The 20,506-nt window shown below is 46.1% G+C and overlaps 1 protein-coding gene across 1 annotated transcript in view; it reads right to left on the reverse strand.

Annotated features, from left to right (window-relative positions):
- The window catches only part of SMG1 (SMG1 nonsense mediated mRNA decay associated PI3K related kinase), a 98,868-nt gene that overhangs the window by 44,395 nt on the left and 33,967 nt on the right, over positions 1-20,506 (reverse strand). Inside the window, exons 16-20 of the mRNA XM_066576244.1 lie at positions 19,778-19,896; positions 19,553-19,640; positions 18,313-18,414; positions 16,502-16,642; positions 4,076-4,275 (exon numbers count right to left, since the gene is read on the reverse strand). Of these exons, the coding sequence (XP_066432341.1) occupies positions 4,076-4,275; positions 16,502-16,642; positions 18,313-18,414; positions 19,553-19,640; positions 19,778-19,896 (650 nt within the window). The remainder of the gene's footprint in view (positions 1-4,075; positions 4,276-16,501; positions 16,643-18,312; positions 18,415-19,552; positions 19,641-19,777; positions 19,897-20,506) is intronic.

Consider the following 20,506-nt stretch of genomic DNA (forward strand, 5'->3'; position numbering starts at 1 on the left):
TAGCTGCTGCCACTAAACACAAAAAGTTACTCCTGTTATCCAGCTATACACCTCTTACAGCCACGGAGCTCAATCAGTTTGTATGAAAGCAGTAGGAGAGAACAAATTAACACAGTCAATCAATACAAACCGAAACAAGAAACTGATAGTACCAGGAAACAACCAGGTCCGACTGAGGATCAATTCTGGCAGAAATCACCAGAGCTAGCGAAGAACAACAAATAATTGGGTGGGAGCAGAGTCCCCAATGAACATGATGAGAAATGGATTTTATGCCACGTAACAAAAATCCTGTTTTCGCATCCATGACATTGGGTACTGCTCTAGACCATCCCAAGGTCTTCTGTGTTCCCCAAAGGGTGGGAAAAAGAAGCGGTAAATGTGGTCTTCCAGTTTCTCTCTTCAGGAGCGTGCATGCAACAGGCCATCCAGAGGATGCAAAGGAATGCATTCTGTAGTACTGTAGGAAATGAAGAGTGGAAGGATCTTGCTGACTGACCAGACAGCCTGAACAAATTTAACACGATCTGCTGAAACCAGATGTTGGCCAATCCAAGGCCTCAAGAATGTAGACTAGTACAGTATGAGGCAATATCTGACCTCTGAAGAAGCTGAAGGACGAGATAGAATACCAACTTAAAAAAAATATATATATAGAAGGCCTCAAAAACAGACAAGAAAAAAAAGAAAAAAAAAAGTACATGTCTTCTGTGTTGCTACCGGCAAAAGGATAGACGAAGTTTGTGGTTGCATCAATACTAAAAACAATCTTGCACTTCGACTTTCTCAATGATAGCCGGACCCGTGCTCTGGGTTGCTCTGTTCTCGAATGCACATGTTGGCCCTGCGTCAGTCTGCTCTCAGAGTGTAGAAGCCCTGAAGAGCTGTAACGTGGGACTCAGTTTGCCATATTTTTGCTGGATGTTTGACATGGCAGTGGCACCTGAGGTTTTTCTTGGATATCTAGAAAGGCCGTTGCTGCAGCCTTCTTTGGATGACTTGGGGTGGAGAACGAAAAGCGAGCAGATCTAGTGCCTAGGAAACAGAAGAATGGCCCAAAGTTCAAGGTTGATGATCACAAGGAAGGATGCTTGAGGAATTGGTACCATAGCTATAAGAGAACGCTCGGTTTTTCCTGAACAGACAAATAGTCCAATGGGAAAGTGAACAGTACGGGAGAAAGAGGCCCAGAATGTCTCTACTCTTCCAGGTCAGGAGTGCTTGCAAAAGGGGAGAGGGAGGAACTAGAAGGCTTGCAAGAAGAATCCCCTACATGGACGAAACAAAGTTGTCTAAGGCTGGCATGCCGCATGAAAACTTCCTGAAAAAGGTAGGCCTCAAGAAAGACCGATTATCCAAACTGTCTTGGAAACAGACTAAGACCTCACAGCACACAAAAGTTCCTGCAGCGGAAGACCTGTGTGTCAGTGCGGAAATTTTTAAATGCTTGCCGGTGATCGCGGATGCAGGTTTTTTTGGCGCGAATTGTCAGCGCGGAAAAATAAACGCAAGCCCAAAGTGCCTGCCTTCCCCCACCTCCCTGCTTGGTCTCCAAGCAACCAGAGAGGTATCTGCCTACAAATCTGTAATGCATTCGCAATTGAATTGCAGATATATTGCAGATCGCTCGTTTCTAAGAGCTCAATGGTGCCTATCCGCGGTAAAATGGACCATGCTACGATTTCTTTTCCATGCGTGGCATCCGCAAATCAAATCCGCAGTTGTTAATTGAAGTGCGAATGCCTCATGCTTCCCTATGGGCGGCTTGAACTGTGGATAGTCTGCGCAGGTGTCCCACAATTCAGATCCACCTGTGGACATTGGGCCTGATAAAAAAAATTTCTCTCCCGCGAAAGGGGGAAAATATGGCTGCAGGATTTCGGTCATAACTGTATTAGGTTATGTTGGATACAGATTCTAGCAGTCGAACTGCACCCTTTTTGGAAGGGGATGATGGAGCAGCTGACCATTTCCATAGTTGCATAATCTGTAAAATACAGATTCTGGCAGTCTTGTGATTACTCCCACCCAAGAAGGGGTATTGACTTGGTTGGTGCACACCAGACTGCATAGACATAACCGATCGAAAGTCTAGCAGTAATACCATATTCGCGCTAAAGGAGGGGTGCTGAGACGGCAGATGCTCTCTATAGTGGCGTAGTCATGTCAATTAGCACCATACATTACCTTCTTCAGTAAGGGAGAACAATAAGGCACCCTGCTGCTCACCAGTTATGACAGACGCAGCGATCTCCTGTATACTTAATCCTCCTATGGAAGATTGTAATGCACTCCCATTGAGGCTTCGTATTATACAACATCCCGGCTCCTGTGCCCCAGACAGCAGTTCTTCTCACTGAGTTGCTGAGAATAGATGGACCCCACACAGGGAGAAATATCTATCTTGGGTATGTCCTGTAGAGGTTTCTATAACAGGAGGGAGTAGGAGACCGGTGAGACGTCGGGTGTAGCATGCAATGCAATGCATGGACTTGGAATGCTGGCATGGTGTGATGCCAGCAAGTAAGAGTATATGTACCCCAATTCCAATCTAGGAACTGAGCAGTGGGCACCATGTGCCATAGAACACCAGAACAGGGGGCTATCATGGGCCTTGGCGACTGATGGTGAAAAATATGCAAGGAAGCAATTCATTTTTATGCTCTTGACCTTAGATGACTAATGGTGCAAGGTAACAGTGCAGAAGACTGAAATCCTAGGCTGTACTTGTTAGGACTATCCCATGAATGCGGCATCATGCGGGATTTATTTTTTTTAATCTGCTATATCTTTTTATGCAGGGAGTATTGTGGCTAAAGTAGGCTGCTGACTATGTGCAGGGGAACCGACAGCAGTTTAGAGAGAACATTTAGCACAGGTGTGTGAAAAGGTGACTAAACAGCCTGGACTCCAGGAGATACATATACAATAGTAGAATAATGTTTTCCCATAGCACTACTCTCGATAGGGGAGGGGGGGCAGCATACTAACTTCGTGCAGATACGGTGCCCTAGGTAGCATTTGAGCTCAGTACCACAAGCATGGGGCAGCCTAGCTAGACAGAGAAGGCCCCCAGGGCTGAGACAGATGCAGTTGGTCAAGTTTGCACTGGGAAATGCAGTCACTGAGTGGAAGAGCACTAACACAAGGTGTAGCAAAAAGAGGGAGGAGGTCCCTCTCCTGTGTACATGTGTGCACCATGCAGGAAGTCCCACCACTCACTACGTGCGGCCCTGGAGGCCTGAACTTAAAAGGTGCCGAGAAGGGGGCTGCAGTCTAAAGTAATGGCCTAACTTCAGGAGGGCACTAAGAGGAAGGAGGTTGCGGCCTGGAGGACAGCCATAGACTAAATTAATGATAGTGCTGAGGAAAATGGGGCACCATGGCCTAAATTAAATGATAGCGCCAAGAGGAAGGGGGCCTCGACCTAAAGTGATGATGGGGGCTAGAAGGGGACCGCAGTCTGGATGCAGAGCCGTGGCCTAAAACAAAGACGATGCTGTGGAGAAGGCGACCGGGGATCGAAGTCCAGTATATAGTAGATGATACTACTGTGAAAGGAGTGCTGTATACTTGCCTCCTTGGTCACCCACTTCTGGTATGTACATAAGTACCTCTGAGTCAAGCATAATTCCCCTTGGTGAGGGAAGCATAACTGGGAAACTGGCTGGGTGACATTATGGCAGGTCACAGGGGATTTAGTGATCTTATATGACACCTTTTCATTTTAGAAGTCGGGAGGAAACAGTGGGATTAGAGTCATTATACTCCCTCCTCGGTGGGGCAACAGAGCAGGATGATTCCACCCTTCAATCCTAGTCCAAGAGAAAAAAATACAATAAAAAAAATAAAAATAAAGATGAACCTGCTAAGAAGCTAGGTCTGCCTCCTACAGACACTAAACTAAAAAACGGATTTCGCTCAGTGCCTGTAGAAGGGGGTATAACTGGTAAGAGGGACTCTGTGGTTAGGGTCGACACCCTGTGCAGCAGCTATACCCAAGGTCTTGCTAAGTCTCCCAAGAACATGGTCGAGAAAAAAATAAACTCCTCTTCCATTTATGGCCACTGCATACCTTCAATAGTTTGGAACGTATCTTGAGCTCTTCCTAGCGGTGTCCGTAACTTTGACAGGACAGTGAATTGAGCGGCTTCCCATACAACCCACTGCCACAAGACAGCCTCGGTCTTCAGCAAGTTTCGTGGAATGAGTGAAGAGTCTCGCTTGTCCAGTCTCTGGCAGCTGTAGAACAACCTCTCCAGACAGTTATCCTTCCTAGTAAGAAGAATTAAAGCATCAGTAAACTCCCCCTGAATACTGCGGTGTGGACAGTTCAAGGACAAAACCTCAATTATGGATTTATGAAACCTTACTGACAAGAAGTTATAGAATTTATGCTACCACAGGGCTGCAGATGGCAATGAAAATTGTTTTAATAGAATCAAAAAAGCAAAAAGAAAAAACCCAAAACTATCATTTAGGAGCCAAATGATAGACTCAGGAGCCAGACACATAGACTGATTTAAAACATAGCCTTTAGGCTGCCTTCAGCTGCATCTAAAGGGAGCTTGATCCTTTCATGACCAAGAGTCATTGATGATTTAGTGAATCCTGCACTGAGCAGGGGGTTGGACCAAATGACCCTGGAGGTCCCTTCCAACGCTACCATTCTATGCTTCTGTGTCCAGGTCACATTCTGCAGTTCTACTAGTCACAAATTGAAAAAAAAGTCATAACTTATTTCTCGGCTGTGTCATTGGGGGACACGGTGAAGACCTTGGGTATAGCTCCTGCCACTATTTAACTCTTCGCACCAGCTATACCCCACCTGAAGACACTAGGATAAAGCAGTTTTAGCTTAGTGTCAGTAAGAGGCTGACCTTCCTGCTGCAAGCCTTCAAGATCCTAGAGTTTAGATTTTTTAGGGTTCACAGGGTGACAGAATGCCCCTACTAGCACCGAGGAGGGACATCAGGCTTGCTCTAACTCCCCTGCCGATTCCCTACTTCCTGAAGACAAGGTGGCAAAGAGAAGCGCTAACTGTTCTGTGACCCGCCTGTGAAGAGCCTCTCTCTCAAATTCCCTGGGCTTCCCTTCCCCATAAAATGGAGGTGAGAAATGACGAGGGATCATGCTGGACATCAAGGTCACGGCGTGTAGCGCTTCCCTTCCAGGAAAGTCAAGTATGCATGGCACGACCCCATCCTCCATAGTCTTCCTTTTGCCCCTCATGCCCCTTCCTCAGCTTTACAACAGTTTGCACTGCCCCACAGCGCAATCCGGCCCCACTGCTGCCTATTCAAGGGTGGTGGTGGGTTTTCCTCCCTTGGATGGGCATTGGGCAGCCTTATCTGGGCCGTATCGTTTTCCCTGCGGGCATTCCTGGTGGTGCTGGCCACATGACGAAGATTCATCAAGTGGTTCAGCTTGTGTTTCCGCTGCCAGGGCTTGCGTTCTTTAGTTCACTTCCTCCTTCTGGCCTGCCTCTGATAAGTGACCCTCTGCTATACAGCTTGGAGGGACCTCTTGGACCCGGGTAAGACCTGCCCTAGGAAGCTTCTAGTAATCCATAAACAGTACAGCCATAGCAATGCACTTTGCATACTCCCATTATTATACCAAATTTTCATGAAGTCAGCCAAAGCCTCTTTGCACAAACTGCCTGCTTCCCAGACCAGCCAGTGAACCCGTCCAAGGGACATCCACCACCGTGGCCCTATAAAAAGGCCCTGAAACCTCCTAGACACAGGTAAGTTCTGTTCCTTGTTCTCCTGTAGCTCCTCAGCCTATCGCTACCACATTGTGCACCCATTGTAGTTAGGCATATTTCCCTTAGTATCTACAGCTACAAGGTAAGATTCTGGGCTATACTCTCTAGGCACAGCTCCCGCTTAGAGGATTAAAATATCGTATTCTGAATCTTCCTTAGATCAGGAACAGTTTTCAATAGTATCCTCTATAGTAAAGACAATCTCATAAGAGGTGGTGTAAGAGATGCCCCATGTGAATGAACAAGAATCATCTGTCAATGCAGACTATGACTGCTTCCAACGTCCAAAACATTTGCATAAAGGCATTACCCACTCATGCAGAATTCAAAGACGACATGTGGAAGGAGTGGTCCGTTCCAGATGAGCGTTTTCTCACCCCTAAACGCCTTGACGTAATGTATCCATTTCCTGAGTAATCAATTAAAAATAGTTGTCTTCCCCATTGGTGAATCCTCCCACGTCTCGCCTTTCTAGAAGCACTACTCTGCCCCTAGCAGATACGTCATTTTCAAGGACCAGCAGGATAAATGTCTGGAATCCTTTGTCAAATGCCCCTTTGAGGCAACATTCTGGGTTAGTAGGTCTTCATCTGAATGGGCGAAACAACTGCGCTGAGGAATCCTATCCGGTGCTCTAGAGCAGTTGGCCGAAATTAATCTTCAGCTCTCTCAGGCAGGCAAGTTCATATGCGAGGCCTGTCAGTGCAGACAGGCTCGTAGCTCGTTCCTCCGCACTTTCCGTGACAATTCGCTGTATGCTGTTGCTAAAATGTTGGTCTGCAGACACCACCTCCAAGAGAGTCTAACCAGCCTTCCCTTTACCAGATCCAGTCTTTTCGGCAGTTGCCTAGATTAAATTATATTGAAGCAACAGATGGAAAGCGTTCCAGTCTTCCACAAAACAGGTTCACTCGTCAGTACAGCGGTGAGCAGAAACCTAATTTTTGCTCCTTTTTTCGCTCTAGCCTATGGCCTTTGCTTTTGGAACGGTCTTCCCAGGATCACAAAAACAGTCCATCTTTCAAACCGCACCCTTCATGGAGTCCCAACCCTCAGGCACCTAAGCCCTTTTTGGCTAAACCTTCCCTCGTGCAAAGGGCCGTCTCCACTCTAGTCATCCAGGGTGTGGGGCCATCTACTCTTCAGGTACGTGTAGCTCTCATGTCCAAGATGCTTGGGTACAGGAAGTTATCATCCAATTTCCTTCGTTCCTAACAAACATTTTACGATCTTTTACTCCAATCCGTCTTTTTTGGGAAGGACAAAAAGGTTGGTCTGTCCAGTCCTAAATCTGAAACTCCTGAATCATAATGTCAAAGTACACCCTTTTCAAATTGAGTCCTTCAGTAGTGATTGCTTCTACGAATCAAGGGGAATGTATCGTCGATACACATCAAGGGCTCCTATCTCTACATTCCATTTACCAGTCCCATCAGCCATTTCCAATTCATCGCCTTGCCGTTTGGACTAGCAAAGCTCGAGTGCTCACGAAGGTCCTGTCGGCTGTTGTGGCAATTCTTCATTCAGGGGGATGGTGGCAATCACATATCTGGATTACATTGATCAAGGTGCCATCCCTTATGGCCAAAGCAGAGAGCCTCGAAATAGCCCTGGACTCACTCATTCTAATCAGGTAGATCAGTAGCTCAAAATCCAACCTGGCTCCATCACATCAGCTCACCTTCCACAACCTGTTCTTCGACATAGCTTAAGGTAAAGAACAGCTTCCGAGGGTCAAACTCGCACTTCTCCAGCAATAGTACTACTTTCTGCTGTCGTGAACTCCTCTCTCTGTTAGCCAAGGCATGCTGATGCTAGGATTCATAGTTACCGCGTACCCCTACACACAGTTCCTCTCGCCCACTCCAGTGAGCCAATCTATCCAGTTGGAACAGGTCACAAGAGTTCCTGGATCGCCCTTTGATTCTCACTCGGCTGTTGATCTCTCGGGACAGGTTAGGTGAAGTCAGCCACCAAAGGGTTTTTTTTTTCTCCCACTCCAGTGGTGATTACTAGTCTGGTGTAGTGGGGGTCCTCTTCCATCCCAACAGTTTCAAGGACAGTGGACCAGCTTGGAAACTTGCCTCCATATCAATGTACTGGAATTTACAGCCATCCACCTGTCCCTGACTCATGGGTCTCAAATTCTGGTTGGTTACCCAATCAGTGTTCAAATACACAAGGCAATAGCAGTTGCATACATACACCATCGGGGCGGCACAAAGAGCAACGTTGCTAAAATTCTGCGCTGAATGAAAGCACACGTTTCAGCCATCTCAACAATTTACATACCGGGTGTGGAAAATTGGATGGTGGACTTTCTCAGGAGGGAATGAGTTGATCTTGGAGAGCGGTCACTACACGAGGAAGTCTTTGCGGATATATGCGGCAAATGGGGTGTGCTGGACGTGGATCTAATGGCGTCCAGATTTAACGGCTAGCTCCATATGTTTGTGTCCCAGACTCCCTACCCCCAAGCCACAGCTGTGGAAGCGGTAATGTACCATAGCATCTGTTCTTCCTGTAAGTCTTCCCACAGATTCCTCTAATTCCATGGCTCCTCAAGGTGGAAAAAAATGGTGGGCATCCCACTGATCCTCAGTGCACAGACCTCATATCTTCTGGTTGACACAGCCTGGTGTCTTTCACTCATACAGGATCTGCTGCGGCAGATCTTGTATGAGTGGAAGACACCAGACTGAGGATTCAACGGACCAGCACTTAAATGCTCAGTCTTGAGAGCGCAATGGTTCGCGGATCACAATGTTCAAGGCTAGGAAATACTCAATCTCTCCCCATCTACCAAAAGGTATGGAGGTCCTTCTGCAGATTGTGTAAGCAACATCTCTGACCCATGCACTTTTCAGTTCCCCGTATTCTTTCCTTCCTCCAAGGTGGTGTGGATATGAGGTTGAGCCTCAGCTCCTTAAAAGGGTCAAGTCTCAACAGTCTGTCCTATTCTAATGCCCCCTGACTTCCAAAGCTATAGTGCGTACCCTTCTTCAGGGAAGGCACATTCTGCCCCTTCTTACCATATCCAGTCAACACCATGGGACCTAAACTTAGTCCTAGATGCATTGTAAGTACCACCCTTTGAACCCATGTGCAAGATCTACCTTAGTCTGCTACCATGGAAGGTCACCTTCTTGGTAGCCATCACTTCCATCCACTGCATCACTGAACTTGCCGCATGTTTATCTCCCATCTTGTGCTGCATCAAGACAAGACGGTGCTTAACTCTATTCCATCCTTTGTTCTTCCCTCCTTCCACCAAGAGCCAGCATACCCTACAGAACATAGACTTCACAATCTTGATGTCGTATGCGCACTGTGGAGCTTGCTCGCACATGATCCTTCCGCCATTCTGATGCACTGTTTCTCATTACAGGTGGCCCTCGCCAAGCTCTGGTTGCTTCCAAGTCCACAATCGCCTGATAAATCAGGTCATCGATCAAGGAGGCCTACCGCGCCAAGTACAGGAAGCCACCCTTCTGGTCATGGTCCACTCTACTCAAGCAGTGGGTGCATTCCGGGCGGTGTCCCATAACCCTTCTGCTCTTCAGGTTTGCAAGGCTGCAACCTGGTCTTCACTAAAAATTTACAGGGTGTATAATTTTGCATCTACTGACTCTGCTCTTGGTTGCAGGATCCTACAGTATCCGGACTACTTTTGAATGTCCCGAGGTCTTCTGTGTCCCCCAATAACAGTCGAGAAGACAGGATGGTTTCTTTTGTTACTCACCGTGCAATCCTTTTCTCGGCTGTTCATTGGGGGACACAGTTGTTTCTCTGTGCCTCATGTACTTCTTTGTTTGGTTGTACGTTTTATTTGAGTTAGCCCAAGAGCTCTTCTACTTGCTTGCATAGAAAACGGATTGAACTTCGTGGCTGCTAGAAGGGTACAGCTGGTAGGAGTCGTCAACTTCTTTTGCTTAGTATCTGCCTGCTAATGACGAGAGCTATACCCAAGGTCTTCGCTGTGTCCCCCAACGAACAGATAGAGAATTTTACAGTAAGCAACAAAATATCCTATTTTTGATGCAACAGGAAAAAAAAGTGTTTTAATTAAAGAAAAAAAATTAAAAATTTAATCATCATTTGATCGCTTATACGGTATAATACTATGGTGTTACGTTATAATGTATTTTAACAATCTTCCAAGGCAATCAATCATGGCAGCCCTGCGTACCGTCAGAAGGTCCAAGACTGCCATGACATCCGATCAGCGTCCCAACGATCTTATTGTGATGCCGTTTGGGACATTTAAATCCCGATCCATCAAAACATTTAAAATGCCACTCTGAGGACTGACAGCATTTAATGTGTTAACAGCCGTAATCAGAGTTATCTTTGATTGTGGCTGTTCCAGGCAAGTGTCAGCTGTCAAAGTCAGCCGATACCCACTGTGCATGGAGGAGGCTCAGCTCCCAAGCCTACTCCATACACAGCATATGCTGTGGCTGTCTATATACATCCTAACGGCACGAGGCATATGACTGACGGGAAGGGGTGAATGCATGCTGTGTTATTGAGTTGAATGTATAGCAGTAAGCAGCTGTGCCTCCTCTAATGACAGCTGCAGGTAGCCAGAAGAGTAGAGAACATTGTGTTCCATTAAGTGCTTCCGGCAGTCAATCAGTCCACAGATGCTCTCCAGTGCAAGTGTTCTGGTCACACAGGCCACCATTTAGTATAAATGCTTTCTTCATTTTACGTCTAATAAAAACATTTTAATTTTGGCAACAGGAAAAACAGGATTTTTTTTTTACTCGCCGTAAAATCATCTTTTCGGGTGTTCATTGGGGACACAGCGAAGACCTTGGTATAGCTCCTGCCACTAGGAGGCAGACATCAAATCAAGTAAAGGAAGACTTGACTCCTATTAACCTCCGTAATTGCCGACCTGATCCATCGGGCAATAGAGGACTTCAAGGCGCCCAGACTTTGATGAGGGTCGTTAGGAATGAGGAACAAAGAATCTATATGACGGAAGGATTCTGCACATGCAAGATAGATCCGCAGAGCATATACGATGTCAAGCTTGTGCACATGATGCTCCAAATGGTGTGAAGGCTCTGGAAACAACGATGGATTCAATAGCCATGTAGCGTATGCCAAGACAGGTGAAGAGCAGGGCCTGCCACACAGCAAATCCTGCCTGAAATCGGTGTATCAAGGACGTCATGGCCAGTCTGGTGCTACGAGAATCACGGGGACACCCTTCATCTTGGCTTTCTTGAGGAGCTGTGGATCAGAGAAGTCTGTGGAAAGGAGGAAAGGGAACAAGAACTGGTTCCATGGGATTGCTATATACCGTCCACTGCCCACACTTGTGGATCGCGAGTTTGTGAGACGAAGAGCGGGAGCTGACCGATGAGCCTGGATGCAAACCGATCCACCGCAGACACGTCCTATTTGGTGCATGTGTCTGCAAAGACGTCCTTGTGAAGTTCCTACTCCCCTGGGTCTATTATTTCACTGCTGAACAAGTCCACTATCCAATTCTCCAATCCTGGAATGTGAATGGCTGCGATGAGTTTCTCCACCAAGTGGAGGATTTCGGCAGCCTTCCTCATTACCTGTGCAGGCCTGGGGGTTTATGTACGCGACGGCCATCATGTTGTCCGTCTGTACACGGATCAGATGACCGGCCAGAATGTGGGACCAAATGAGTCAGGCACAGGCGGATGAGCTCCAAGTTCCAGTATGTTGATGTGGAGGGACGATTCAGAGTTGAACCATTGTCCCTGCATTGTCAGGCTGCCTAGTATTTTCCTGTGTGGTTAGCACCTTCCATCGGAAGAGACTGAAGAACCTCCCTTTTGATAGGTTGGTGTCATCCATTAGAGGGGACAACGGACTGAGGTAGGATCAAGAGCTAATCCAAGGACTTGTGACTTTTTTCCAGCAAGCTAGAATGGCTCATTAAAGTGGGCGAGTGTGAAACTGCACATGCAGTACTGTTTCAAAAGGGAGTTTGTGATCACATGACAAATGAGTTGCTGGAGAACAGCAGTGTTGTCCAACTGAGAAAGATGACCTGCCATGACCGGATCAGATCGGACTTTGAACAATTGATTATGCACCCAAATCGCCTGAGTGCGTCTAGCACTATCTTGAAGCTTTCTTTCTTGGCCTTAAGGGGCAAAGTCTTGATCATTACTAAGGGCTTGCCACTATTCCCCAGGAAAGAAGTGCCACAACAGCTGATAAGACTTTTGTGAACATTCAGACTGAAAGGCAAGAAATGAAAATGATTTGACTGGACTGCGAAAAGTAGAAAACGCAGGTGGGGAGAGGCAAATTGGGAAACTCCATAGAAGGAATCATCACCCAGATGGATTCTATACGAAAGTGATGTACTTTGACATAGTGGTTAAGGAGCTTCAGATCTAGGACTGGGCGAACTAATTCGTCTTTCTAGGTGACCATGAATAGGTTGGAGCAAAATCTGGAACAGAGTTCGTGAGAAGAAAATAAGGGAAAGGAGGCCTTGATTGAGCAAAATCTTGAATGGCTTACAAGGTACTTGAGAACTGGGAAAAAATGCTTTGGAGGAAAACAATGAAAATCTATTGCGTATCCTGAAGAAACAGTCTAACGCACCCAAGAATCCTGGATGGGAGCAAACTCCACGTCTCTGAATAGTAGAAGACGACCCACCACCCTGGATGACCGTGGTGGAGACTGCCCGCTATGCCAAGTAGGACTTTGCCGAAGAGGGCTTGGTTACTTAAAGGGGTTGTCTCGCGGCAGCAAGTGGGGTTATACACTTCTGTATAGCCATAATAATGCACTTTGTAATATACATCATGCATTAAATATGAGCCATACAGAAGTTATTCACTTACCTGCTCCGTTGCTGGCGTCCCCGTCGCCATGGTTCCGTCTAATTTCGGTGTCTTCTTGCTTTCTTAGACGCGCTTGCGCAGATCCGTCTTCTCCCTTCGGCTCCGCTCGGCAGCATCTGCATTTTAGCTCCGCCCCCTTCTACGCATCATCACGTAGCTCCGCCCCCCGTCACGGGCCGATTCCAGCCAATCAGGAGGCTGGAACCGGAACACGTCATGGGGCGGAGCTACGCGATGACACGTACAAGCGGGCGGAGCCAAAACGCAGATGCTGCCGAGCGGAGCCGAAGAGAGAAGACGGATCTGCGCAAGCGCGTCTAAAAAAGCAAGAAGACACAGAAATTAGACGGAACCATGGCGACGGGGACGCCAGCAACGGAGCAGGTAAGTGAATAACTTCTGTATGGCTCATATTTAATGCACGATGTATATTACAAAGTGCATTAATATGGCTATACAGAAGTGTATAACCCCACTTGATTTCGCGAGACAACCCCTTTAAGGAAGGGGGCACTAGGAAAGGCATGGCTTGAAGGATGGGTGCTTTCTGCAGTCCTGAGAGGACTGGCATGATTCCGAAGGCTGTGTGTTAAATTAACAAAGGTACGCTCTCTCTTCTTGGTAGTGTACCGACAAGAGCACCTGTTTTCCTCTCACCTCAGGAATTATTTTGCCTAGGCGGCTGCTGAAAAGACGTATTCCTGTAAAAGGGAAGTCCTGTTAGCAAATTTTTTAAAGTGAGTTCAGCGGACTAACACTAGCCACAAAGTGTGGCAGATTGTTTCAGCAAATGCGGAGGAGTGGCCTAGTAGACTGGCAGCATCCAGGGAGGCCATGCAGATGAATTTGCTTTGCCTGGGAGAAATACCAGCTCAGCTAACTCCTGTGGGACAACGTAGAAATTTCCTTGGGGAGTAATTTTGTCACATGTGGCCCTGCTGACCCCCTGATGAGGCAACCCAGTTGTCTCAAAAGAAAAAAAACATGCCAAAAGGATTGCAGCCATTTATCATGCAGGTCCTTAAAGAATGACACATCTGCCAGGGGCAGGGTAGTGCATTTGGACAGGCAAGACACAGCGGCATCCGCCAATTGTGAAGAGGACCATTTTTAACAGATTCTTTAGGGAACGGATGTAAAACATCCAAGCGCTTAGGCTTAAGGAAACGTTCATTCCGGGTAGATCATTCTTTGGTCATGACCGGCTCAAATTCTACATGAGTAGGGAAGGGAATGTTTTAGGTGAATGTCTAGGACATCAGAAGGGGAAGGAGCCTGAGGTGGTAGAGAAATCGTGGTCTTGCACATGGAGTATCTACCATAGCGGATACTTTAGAAGAATGTTCCTCATCTAAAGAAGAGTCAGAGTCCGATATTTTATCCTCGGAGCTGGAGCTGTCCCTAGGGAGGGGATTGAGTGGTATGCTGCAGGTGGAAAAAGGGGGCAAGGTAGAGGAAGGAGGAAACACTGCATGACCACGTGAGGACTACTGTGATTTGAAGGGGGGGGGTTCTGCCCCATGTATGTTCTGGTAGGCACGATTCCTCTGCATCAGATCCTTCAGCTGGGTTCTGGCTGGATGTCCTGCCCAGTATTCAATAATGGACTTAGTGGCGGTTGCGGATGTCACAAAAGCCTCCGAGAGGGAGTGTGCCTATCCTGGTTCAGTACCCTGTGGGGGCACGGTGGTGGATGTTGCTAGGACAGGTTCAATGGCTGGTCTGGGAGGCAAGCAGTTCGTGCAAAGGGGTTCCTGTTGTCTGCATGAAAGTTTGATACAACAGCAGGAGCATGCCAAGTACGTCACAATAGTTGTGCTTTAATGACTGGGCTTCCCCCTAGAATCCAAATTGTTAGCTGTATATGCAGGAGTAAAATTTGCCTATCTGAACGTGTGTACAATATAAGGGCTGGGAGCTTTAGTGGGCTAGAGTTGGGAAGAGCAGCCTAAAGTCTTCCTTAGGTCAAGGAGGTCCTCACCCAACCTGTAGAGCAGAGGTAGCACAGAAAATGCCACCCAGGATGAGAGACATGGGAAAGTGGAAATTGGATTACTCGCTAGTAGCGAAAATCCCACCCCCAAAAGTGTGTCGTGACCAATCGCCTATAAGCAGCGAGCACAGTCCCTATGCAAAAGCAAAGGGAACACCTCTTCCTCATGAGCGAGGACAGGCTGGAAGAGGAGGCATCACAAGTGGTGAGGCAACCGAAAGAGTGACCAACCAGGCAAGAAGGGGAGGCAACCGAAAAAACGGACACAAACCAGAAGGGCAGGCGACCAAAAGGAAATGGGCAGACTGGAAAGGAATGTGAGCAGAGGGGCACAGACACCAGAAGTGGAAACTGACAAGACGCCTCCAAAATCAGACGCGTGGTCACGGTGACCAGAAGCGATCCAAACGATCGCTGGGCCTGAACAAACGATCAGAAGTCCCCATAACATAGCGCAACTTAGGAAAAACCACCCTAGGGGAAAGGACTCCCTGCATGTAACCACATACATGGGTCCTCCTCCTCCTGGGACAGAGAGGGATCTCGTCGCATAGAGAAGGAGCCCAGTAATAAAGATGGGAAGGGATATGAATAGGGGGCCCCCCATACTTATCCTCCCAGGAGTGGAAAGGTGACATGCCGTAGCATCAACTTCAGCCTTATCCTCAGCTACATCTCGCCTATCTTTCGTGGGGAAGGGGAGCCCAGGGATCCAAGCTAAGAGGATCTTTGCTGGCGGGTCACAGTAGAGTTAGCGTTTTTCTGTGCCACCTTGCCTTTGGGGAGGTAGGGATGGGGCAGGGAAGTTAGTGCCAACCCTGGTGTCTCCCCTCTGCAGGACAGTAGGGGAATTCTGTCACCCTGTGAACCCACAAAGTCCAAAGAACACCAGGATCATGAAGACCTGACGCAGGAAGGACTGATTTAGAGAGTCGCTACAGGATGGGTATAGCTGGTAAGAGGAGTCAACTCCCCACTTTGATTCGTGTCTGCCTCCTAGTAGTAGGAACTACACCCAAGGTCTTCGTTGTGTCCTCCAATGACACAGCCTAGAAATATAATTTGGTTCCTAAATATTCATGCTTATAGCCAAAAAAAACCAAAACACCCAAGTGGCTTTTTTTTTTCTTTTAGAAGCCCGAGGCCATATACCATCATTCACATTTTCTCTATAGGCTGGAAGATAGGAAACACGCTGGCTCACAAATACCACACATGCAGGTTATTCAACTATGTACAATTATATTCAAAAGGCACCCTTTTAGACTATGTTCACACCTGCATTAGGGGGATCCTGTTTTCCTGCTCCTCTATGGGAGCAGGAAAAGACCACCCCCTGACTTAATGGATCCATTTTATAACGGAACAGCATGGTACCGAACCAACCTCATTGACTATTAATGGGATCCGTTGAGCTAACCGGCATATCAGATAAAAGAGTCTTGCATGCAGGAGTTTTCCTTCCAGCATTTCTTACCAGGTCTGAAACAGAGTTCCCGAACAGAGGTCTGAATGCAGATGTGAACATAGCCTCAGAAGGATTTAAGCTATCAACTCCACCAACCCTTCATCCAGGATGGTGATGGGTTGACAACTATGCTCTTGTTTATTTTGCAATACCATGCATCGCCACCACGCAATGCACGGTGGCGTGTCTGGTAAATAACCAAGAGGCTGCAGTGCTCGCCGGAGTACTGCAGCCTCTTCAAACAACCGATGGCAGGAGCGCCTGGAACTGAACCACCAGCAATGTTATATTGATGACCTAAGTACCAGAAAATGCCTTTAAGATTGCACAGGGAACTGGACAGGTGAAAGAAACAATAAAAGTTCAGTTCTAGAATTAACCCCTTTTGCGTTCAACTGAAAACAAAGACATAGCCTTACCCTGATCTATGAAAATTCCCATACAGTATAAAACTGATGACATCAGAAAAATCCTGTGGATGAAAAGTGTTGCTGGGAGATTTGCTCATGTGGTTTCTTACTGCAGAGGAGATTTCCTGCATTTCAGTGTGACTTGTATTACTTTTAAGAAAAAGAAAAAAATAAATGAAAATCTGTGTAAGTGCATTGCTAAGGCTATGCTAACACTACGATACATCAGTCTTCATACAGTTAACAGGGAATAACGGACCACAAGGAATTATAAATCTAGGTAGACAAGTTTCTGGTGTACTTGATGGCAAGAATAGTGCTGCAGACAGTTCTATTCTTGCCACTACAAATACTGGAAACCCTGAAAGAAAACCTAGGAATGCAAGTGTGACCAAAGCCTTCTACTATTAAGCACTGCTATAGTCAACTTTGTCATTCAGTAAGACAATAGAATGTTATATGTATGTATATAACACAGCTTATATGTATGTATATGTCAGTTTCAGTTTTCCTCAAGTACGCATTTCAAAACCATCAAAAAAAAAAAAAAGAAGTGTCAATAATACAAGAAAAAAAAAAAACACAAGTTAGCACATTGGCCCTTATTTAGGAATATTGGCGTATATTGCACCAATTCTTTATAGAATTCAACAGTCTTATGTTGCGCTAAATTTACAGAAGTGGCAAACGAATTTGCAAATTTGACACAATTTACACTGCACCAAAAATAGGAAAGCTGTACAGATTTTCTCTTAGCGGTGCTGCCTGCACATTAATGCATCAATTTGTATTTCGAAATAGGTTTTGCACCACAAATGAAATTCTGCTTTATATACTAATCTATAAAAAAAAAATAGCCAGCAGTCTTGTTATTGATTTTAATACATAAAATGTGAGCAAAAACATAAAACGAACCCTATACATGTTTATTTTGCACCACAAAGTGCGCCAATTTCCGCATAACACTATCACATCTGCCTTAATTGCACTAATTTGCATTCAGAAACAGGTTTCCAGAAATGTTATTCTGCATCATCTACTAATATAAAATAGTCAACAGTCAAAAGAACACAAAAATGGGGGCAAAAAAAATAAAGGGAAAAAAACCCTATGTTGTTGGATATGTACCAAAAACAACGCACCAAAAGAGAATGTGCTAAAAGGATGTCCCAAATGCTTCTTCATTTACACTAGAAATGAGCGAACGTACTCGGATAAGCACTACTCGTCCGAGTAATGTGCTTTATCCGAGTATCGCTGTACTCGTCTTGAAAGATTCGGGACGCGCTGCGGAGCGGGGAGCTGCAGGGGAGAGCCGGGAGGAACGGAGGGGAGATCTTTCTCTCCTTCTCTCCCGCCCGCTCTCCCCTGCTCCCCGCTGCGACTCACCTGTCAGCAGCGGCGCTCCCCGAATCTTTCAAGACGAGTACAGCGATACTCGGATAAAGCACATTACTCGGACGAGTAGCGCTTATCCGAGTACGTTCGCTCATCTCTAATTTACACCAACTTTCATTGGGTTTTATTAGCGTTACTTTTTACTAGTACTTTTTTGTAATAACGCTTGATAAATGTGTTGGAAAGAGACAGCAGCTCACTGCACCCACTTCTGGAGAAAGAAAAAAAAAAAAAAAGACAGGCTTGCCCAATCTCTCTCTTCTTTTTGGTGCAAACTATTTGTATATTTGTCTAAAACTCTGTGCGCCTTAATCCTGGTGCAGTTTTAAGACGAATCTTTCGTAATCCCATTCATAAATAAGAGCCATTATGTTTAACCATTCGAAAACAAATGAAACTCAATTGCAGTTAGTAGAACGTACCTTAATACAACGTCCAAAGGAATAGACTTCAAAAGCTTTCCAAACGCTTGTCTGACCCGTGTTCCACTAGACACAAGTTGCACACGACACACATCGACACATCTGTAACAAAACATCACATTAAGCCATATATTCTCATTTACTGGTATTTCAAAAGAAACAAAGATTCCAAACCAAGACGTGTGCAGAATTTAAATGTGGTTATCGGTAAAGAATAGAAACTCTATAATAAAATCCTACTACTGGAACGTACAACCCTGCAGCATCTAGAATAAGTTAGCACATGACAAAGCCCTACAAACTTCTATACATCACCTTAAGGCCTCCTTCCCACGAGTGTGACGGGCTCCGCCGCGTAATATTCCGCAGTGAAGCCCGTCATGGCGCCCCCCAGAGACCCCATACTTACCAGCGGAAGATAGCGTGAAGACGCTTCCCCGCCCACCGCCGTCGCGTCACGTGACACGCCCGCCGCGTCATGTGACGCGCCGGCCGCGTCATATGACGCGCGGCGGTAGGCGGGGAAGCGTTTTTTCACGCTATCTTCCGCTGGTTGCAGCGGGAGATAGCGTGAACGGACGGCTTCCATTGACTGCAATGGAAGCTGTCAGCGCGTACACCCGCAGCAAATAGAACATGCTGCGGGTGAGGACGGGAGATTTCACGGTGCGTAATTCCGCGGTGGAATTATGCATCGTGAGCATTGTGCTATTAGGTTCAATAGAACCTAATAGCAGGGTGCAACGCAGCGGATTTTTGCCGCGGATTTACGCGGCGTAAATCCGTTCGTGGGAAGGAGGCCTAAGAGAGTATGTTTATGCAGCCAGGGATCCCTTCATCAGCCTGAACACAATGTAAAGAGGTTTTCTCACACTAGGATATACCTTAAGACGGGTTTTATCATATCAGGAAAAACATGACTGCTTTCTTCCAGAAACAGCACTACTCTCATCTATGGGTTGTGTGCAGTACTGCACCTCAGAGTTAGTTATCTGAATGAGGCAGAGTTGCAGTACCAGACAAAGTCCACAGGCAGGACTGGAGCTGTTCTTGGAAGAAAAGTGCCCATTATTTCCTAATCAGATACAACCTCATTAACTTGCTGATAAGTGGGGTCTGTACTGATGAAATCTCCATAGATCACAAGAATAAAGAGGGCAAGCAAAGCCATATACCTTTACTGCAGTTGTTAGCCCTCTACTATATATATCACGTGCAAGCTAGTGCTCTACCAACATACCTCTGCAGTAAGTCTTCTGGTAGTGATGATGATAGAACATGGAGACTGTTACACGCTTGTAAGCTAATATTAACATCTTCAGAAAGGGCTAAAAAGGAAAAAAAAAAAAAACAGTACTAAAATGTGCACAATATACCGTGTCAAAAGAGATAGGATATCATAGTATCACTCATTTATATATTACATACACACACACGCAAGAGTTGGAAAGCAGGCTATCCTTACTATTTGCTAGTAGTCCTTTGCACAAATTGTGAAAAGACGGCAGTGAAAATAACGGTGCGTATGTGTCAGACTTCTTCATGAGGACAGACACTTCCACAGCCCAGCTCATCAACAATTTCCTAAGGAGGGGAGGAAAAAAAATGCTTATAAGGAAGTGGATAAATTGCAAGAAAATATCTGAATAAGGGGGAAAATTCTAGAACGAACAGCATTCCACAGAACATTTCCCATGTTGTCAGATGTGCTACACCTGATATTGCAGCACTCACCCCGACTCATTGGAAAGTAAACTTTATTTTTTTTAATTCACACCTGGTTGCAGAAAGTAGGTTTTTATTTTAGGTCATATTCGTGTCTGTAAAATGGCTTCATGTGAGGACTATAGGGAAAATTTATTAAGACTTGCATTTTAAATGCTATTGTTAACCCTTTCCAATCCAATTTGTATCCTGGTTTTCCTATGGGGCTTACTCGTTTTCTGCTGTTATACAACGGCGCTATAGCTAGAGCCAGTACTGCATGAGGTGACACGTTGGATAGGCTCCGACAGCAGAGAGGCTGGCAATATACAGTAAGAGAACCCCGACGGATGTCTTCCAACATCGGAGCTGTACAGCCTTAAATCATAATGTCGTCAGACAGTGGATTGGAAAGGGTTAATAGGCGCCTGCTGCACTGAAAAAAAATCCTAATATATGGAGATGCACTCCTCTTCATATATTAGGCGAA

This window comes from Eleutherodactylus coqui, chromosome 8, assembly GCF_035609145.1.
Source record: "Eleutherodactylus coqui strain aEleCoq1 chromosome 8, aEleCoq1.hap1, whole genome shotgun sequence".
In the NCBI taxonomy this organism is placed as follows: domain Eukaryota; kingdom Metazoa; phylum Chordata; class Amphibia; order Anura; family Eleutherodactylidae; genus Eleutherodactylus; species Eleutherodactylus coqui.